Source organism: Juglans regia, unplaced genomic scaffold (assembly GCF_001411555.2).
Source record: "Juglans regia cultivar Chandler unplaced genomic scaffold, Walnut 2.0 Scaffold_721, whole genome shotgun sequence".
In the NCBI taxonomy this organism is placed as follows: Eukaryota; Viridiplantae; Streptophyta; class Magnoliopsida; order Fagales; family Juglandaceae; genus Juglans; species Juglans regia.
The window spans coordinates 23561-29560 of record NW_023362102.1 but is presented as its reverse complement, the minus strand read 5'-3'; the positions used below and the strand labels follow the sequence as shown (position 1 = coordinate 29560).

Sequence of the window (6000 nt, the reverse complement as noted above, 5' to 3'; positions counted from 1 at the left end):
TTAGAATATGAAATGAGAATTATTGACATTTATAAAATGTTTCTTTTCCTTCCCAGGGTAAAAGATCTTAAAATTAAAACTAGGTATATAATTGGTCTGGTCCAGTCTGGGAGGGGTCACGGACCGAAAACTTTGGTCTATCATTTTTGCTGGATCAAACCATTAGTTATTGGTCCAGTGGGTTCATTTGGTCAATGAACATTTTTTTTCCTCTTTTCTTTTTTTTTAACAAAAAAATTAATACACAAAATTAATTAAATTAGTAAAACTAAAATTAAGTGATCTATTTAACATTTTATATATGGTTAATGAATATCAAATAATTAACTTACACAAATACTATATAAAATAATATATTATATTATATATTAAAATATATATATATATATACATTCGGTCGGTCTCGGTTCGATTTAATCCAAAAAAACCATACCCCGAAACTTTTCTGTAGGACTTGTCTGCCTATGGAAATTGTACTTGTAAATAATAGTCAGACGACAAAGTGTATTCGATCGACCTTATTTGGGGTTTACAAATCAAGCAATTAGACATGTGTATAATTATCTAAGGAATGAAGTATCATGTGGATATTGTGGAAATACATTTATGACTTTTATTAAATTAATAGTACTATAATATTTAGCGTTTAGACTAAACCTTTACTTTTCCGCTACAAACCATATATCTTTTCCTTCCACGTGCACTTCCTAGCGAATGTTGAACGCCTAATTACCCGATTCAAATCTTGGGTGTTGTCATATGGCTGGCACCCATGGTACCATGGATCCCCACTAAGTCTTTTACAGAGGGACGGGGTACCAAACATTTCTTGTTTCAACCTTTCATCCTCTTGCATACAATGAGCAATGAGCTCATTAAGAGTCCATTTCTCCCTTTGAGTATTATAATTAATCTTAAAGGGAAAAAATGTACATGAAGGGAAATCATAATGAGATGCACAAGAATTTGATAAGAAAACTCTAACTTTAGTGCTCTCAATCTAGTAACAAGATTTGACATTTCATAATATACTCTCTTATATTCTCTTTGCCATTATACCGCATTGAGACAAGTTTGCTAGGAAGTGTATGTCTCTACCTTTTCCATTATAACGAATTAGTCTGCTAATTGACTTAGGTACTTCTTGGCATTTTTCTTTCCAGGCATTGCACGTCGAATAGAATGATTTATTATCATAAGACTCATGCAATAATAGCACTCCCATTTCTCATAAGTTGTCTTCTAATCAGTAGAACTCTGATCAGTAGGTTTGGGAGGCTCATAACCCGGAGCACATAGTCCAAATTCATACACTCAAGAACAATAGTAACATGCTCTTTCTATTTTGCCAGATTAGATCCGTTAAAAATTTGAATGTTATTCAAATTGAAAGATATCATATATACATTCACTAGAAGTGAAACAAAATAAACTCACAATAAATAAATATCTCACAATTTTAATGTAGTGACCCATAATTATCATCATGCAAGCTTTAGTTTAATTGAGCAACAAAATCAATTAGACAACATAGCATAAAATTAAAAGAAAATTTTATGATTTTATAAAAATGAGCCCTTATGAGATACCTAGTGCATAATTGCAATCAAGTTTTTGGACAGGATAATCCCAAAAATTAAACAATTTACAATTAACTACCTTATATCATCTATAACTCGACCAAAAAAAAAATCTTCCTTTGGGCTGATTGTTATTCACATCGATTTAGATGTAACTATATGCAATTCACTAAATTTCAATTTTTTAGGCCAAAGAGAAAATTTTCATGATAGAAGTCACTTAAGCGACATATCACATTAATTTCTCTAAGCCATCCATATATATGAATTGGAATTGAATATTTAAAAATAATAATTATGTATATAAATAAGAAAATATTAAATAATGTCTATTATAGAGATATTAAGAGATAAATTTTTTAAATTCTTTTTTTTTTTTGAAAAAAAATTATTATTATATTTTATGATCTGAATCAAGTCAGATTTAGTGACCCTATCAACCAAGTCATTCAAACAGGTCGGGTCAATTGGTCAAGCAAGTCAAGGTCAATGGTCAAACCGTTTTGGGTCAACCCATGGATATGGGTCTTGTGATCTGATTCAGCCAAATGGACTTAAATCCAAAGGTTAGAAAGGTTAGACCCAACATATGGGTCAGACCATTACTTCAAGCCCAATTCTTATATAAACCCAATTCACCTTAAATCCTTATTAATACTTAACCCAGAACTGGGCCTTACAATAAGGCTTAAGACCAATTCAAATAAAATTATGAAAAGTAGCGCTAGCATCGTATTCACTTGTGTAAAGGTCAGATCCGGTAAATCATTGTAATAAAGCGGCGGGAAGTGTTGATCTCCAACCGCATGTAAAAAAAAAAATAGTAATTCTTTTAGGATATATAATTAGTGATAATTGTGAAATCAGTAATTGGTTTTAACATAGTCATTGATTGATTAAAATAGTGAATTGAAAGATCTAACAACTAAATCATTTGGTTATGGCATTAGGAGTGAAATATATAGTTGCAGCTTTTAATTTCCTTGTTTCTTTCGATATAGAAATGCTTATAGCACGCAGATGGAATTGGGTAAATTTGGTTTTGAATCTATAGATTTACTCCAAATTAGTAAAGATGCCACAATCACAAAACTTCTGCTAATTAACTCATCATGATTCTCCTCGATCTTCTTCTTCTTCCTTTTATATAATGAAGATCGAACTCCAATTAATCTTTCAGACAAAAGTTACTAACCAATTGAGCAGTACATTCGAATTTCAATGGAAATTGAGATTTTTTAAAGAAATAATAATAAAATATCAATCTCTGCAGTAGTACTCATTCCAATACATTATTATTCCACACATGCATTTACGAAACCAACAGTACAAGTGAAGCATTTTATACATTGAAAAAAGATAGATATAGGTATTGAAGCAAATACATTATTATTCACCAATCCAAATAACACACATATATATAGGTACCGATCGAAGCTACGTGCTTTCAGGCTGGCATTCGCTTCGACTCGCTGCAAATCCATGCGTATAGATATATAAAATTTAAGGGGAGAGTAATAAAACCTAACCTATATAATATGTGATTATAAAAATGATTTACGATTGAAATAAGAAGACAAAATCACATTACCTCATCATCGAGTTAGAGCTCAGGAATGATCACCAGTTTTCTTAATGTTTTCATATGACGAATCCCCTCCGGTAGAGATGATAGCTCATTGCATTCAATGATCTCCAATGTCTGAAGTGATTTCAGAGTTGGTAACCACTCTGGCAACGCCTTCAGATTTTCACACTGCTCGATATGTAGGTGCTTTAAAGTGTTTGCAGATCCTAGGAGCCATTCGGGTAAAATCTCCAACTTTGGTAAATTTGTTATATACAAGATTTGGAGTCTCAAATTGAGGTCCTGTGCATCTCCTCCTCCTCCCGTCAAATCTATCTCTTCACAATCACAAATGTACAATGACTCTAAGGCTTTTAGGTGCTTGATAATAGGTGGCAAAGAGGTCAAACTTTCACATTCCACAAAAACCAACATACGAAGGTTGGTGAGGCACCTGTCCATCTGTGGAAGCAAGCATTCGAGTCTTGGACACTCCACCACCCATAAAATCTGAAGAGAATTAAAGCAACATACTCCATTCACGAACAAGCATGTATCTTTTGTTGAAATCGTAAGAAACCTAAGGTTGATCATGTTCCTCATATCTTTGGGCAGTCGTTCAAGGTCTCTACATCCATCAAGTAACAAGGTTTGCAAATTGTGTAACTTGCAAATGGAATTAGGAAGCTTCTTGATTGACTGATTAAGAGATAGGCCGAGATATCTCAAATGCTTTTGAGTACCAATGGAACTTGGCAAATTCTCAAAATCTGAATAAGGTATAGTTAACAGACGTAAAGACTTGAATCTTGAGATGCATGCTTCAACTGAGGACACGTGTGGTTCGTTTCGGTACATGATGCTCCTCACATTAGTTAACTTGTTTGAGAACTTCGAAACTTGTTGGCTACTAGATGAAATTGACAAATGACGAACTGTCGAGGCCATGTCTTTATTGTCAGAGTCTATTTCCGACCACTCTTCATGGCCAATAGAGAGTACAAGATCATGGACGAGATCATGCATTTTGAAGGAATACATGCCAAAAAGATTTTCTTGAAGATCTAATTGGAAAAAACATATCGACATTAACTCTTTAATGTACAATTCTCCAATATCTTCCAACTCTTGTTTTTTGTTAGGAGACATTTGGATGATTAATCCATGTGCCACCCATTGTTCAATTAAAAGGATATTACTGAAATCATAATCCTTTGGAAAATTAACGCAATAAGCAAAGCATCGCTTCAAATGAATTGGCATTTGATTATAGCTCAATTGCAATGCAGGTAAGATGCCTCCCTCATTTTCTTCCAATTCCCAAATCTCGTTACCTCTCACCAATTCCCACTCGCTTTCATCGACTTTCGAATAAAGTAGACCACCTAAACTCTTCAGGGCCAGTGGAACCCCTTTACACTTTTTCACTATTTCATCTGCAATTGGCAAGAGATTTGGATATAGTTTGTCTTCTCCTTCCTTGAATGCACATTTCACAAACAAAGACAAACTTTCTTCTTTTGATAGACCTTCTACAGAATGTGTATAAACAGGGTCTAAAACGGAAGAAACCCTGTGACTACGTGTCGTTACAACAATGACACTTCCATGCGACCCTCCATTAAGCAAATCTCTCAGTTCAGTCCATTTATTTCTATTTTCATTCCAGACATCATCTAAAACTAGTAGAAACCTTTTATCCTTTAAAAGTTCTCTCAAACTAGTCTGCAATGTATCTTCATTACTTGAATTCTTATCAACTCTACCACCAGCAGATTTAAGGATGTCTTTCACCAATCTTGTAACATTAAAATTCTCAGGTACACAAACCCACATTCTCAACTGAAAATGTTTAACTACGGATTCGTCATTGTAAACAACCTTGGCAAGTGTGGTCTTTCCCATACCTCCTAATCCAACTATGGCAATTATATTAAGATTTCTAGTGGGATTTGGGTGCATCAAACTCTTTTTTATTTCTTCTTTGTCACCATCCCTACCGAATACTGTTGAAGGATCAATAAAGGAATGGGTCTTCTCCCTCCACAGGGGATTGACATGCACCTCTTCATGCCGCTCAGTGAGATTAAACTGAACCTTATCAGCATTAATCTCATCTAACCTCTCTCTAATGTCCTTGATTTTGTGAGCCAGTTTTAAACGGGAATTTTTATTCAATTTTTTGTCTTTTATTTTCCAAAACCAGCCCCAAAGCTTTGTACAAGTTCAAATAAAAAAAAAAAATTCTTCTTCATGCTTAAATTTGGAAGATGTCTTTGTACCACACAATCCTTATATACTCTAATTTAATCTTTAAATCTAAAATTTATTTATTAAATCAAATTATTTTACGATAATAAAGTGTGATATCAAATTCTTCAAATATAATTAGGTTCCATTTAGATTTGGAAAGTGTTTTATTTCATCTCATCATTAAATTTTTGTGTGATTTACACACAAAATATAATAAATAATTAAATTTTTTCAAATCTCAAAATAATAATAATTTTAAAATTTACACACAAAGGAGGTATTTGATATGTCAATTTTCTGACTAGAGACATTATCTAAATTTGAATAGTTTTTTATCGAAAGTCATCTGGAATTATTTGTTTTTTAAAGAAATGAACTCATTATAAAAAGGGTAAAATATTTTTAATTAGTTCTCATGTTTATTAAAAGAATTAGTCATATGGGTGTTTGTTGGCACTCGCCCATCTGTCATTCAGTTTGGTTGGTTAGTTGGTGTTTGTTGGCACTCTCCCATCTACCAGTCCAAATAAAACATTTTTAGCTGTCATCTCTCATTTATTAATCTTTTGTTTTGAATTTTTTTTTGGCGTCAATTTGGCC

General features: G+C 32.9%; 1 protein-coding gene across 1 annotated transcript; it reads right to left on the bottom strand.

The window, feature by feature from the left end:
- Positions 1-3183: 3183 nt before the first annotated feature.
- On the bottom strand, positions 3184-5052 carry LOC109021346 (putative disease resistance protein RGA3). Its single transcript, XM_035687188.1, has one exon. The coding sequence runs from the start codon at positions 5050-5052 to the stop codon at positions 3184-3186; it is 1869 nt and encodes a 622-aa protein (XP_035543081.1).
- Positions 5053-6000: the final 948 nt, after the last annotated feature.

Coding starts and splice junctions, on each gene's coding strand:
- LOC109021346 (XM_035687188.1), bottom strand. CDS start 5,052: ATGGGAAAGACCACACTTGCCAAGGTTGTTTACAATGACGAATCCGTA.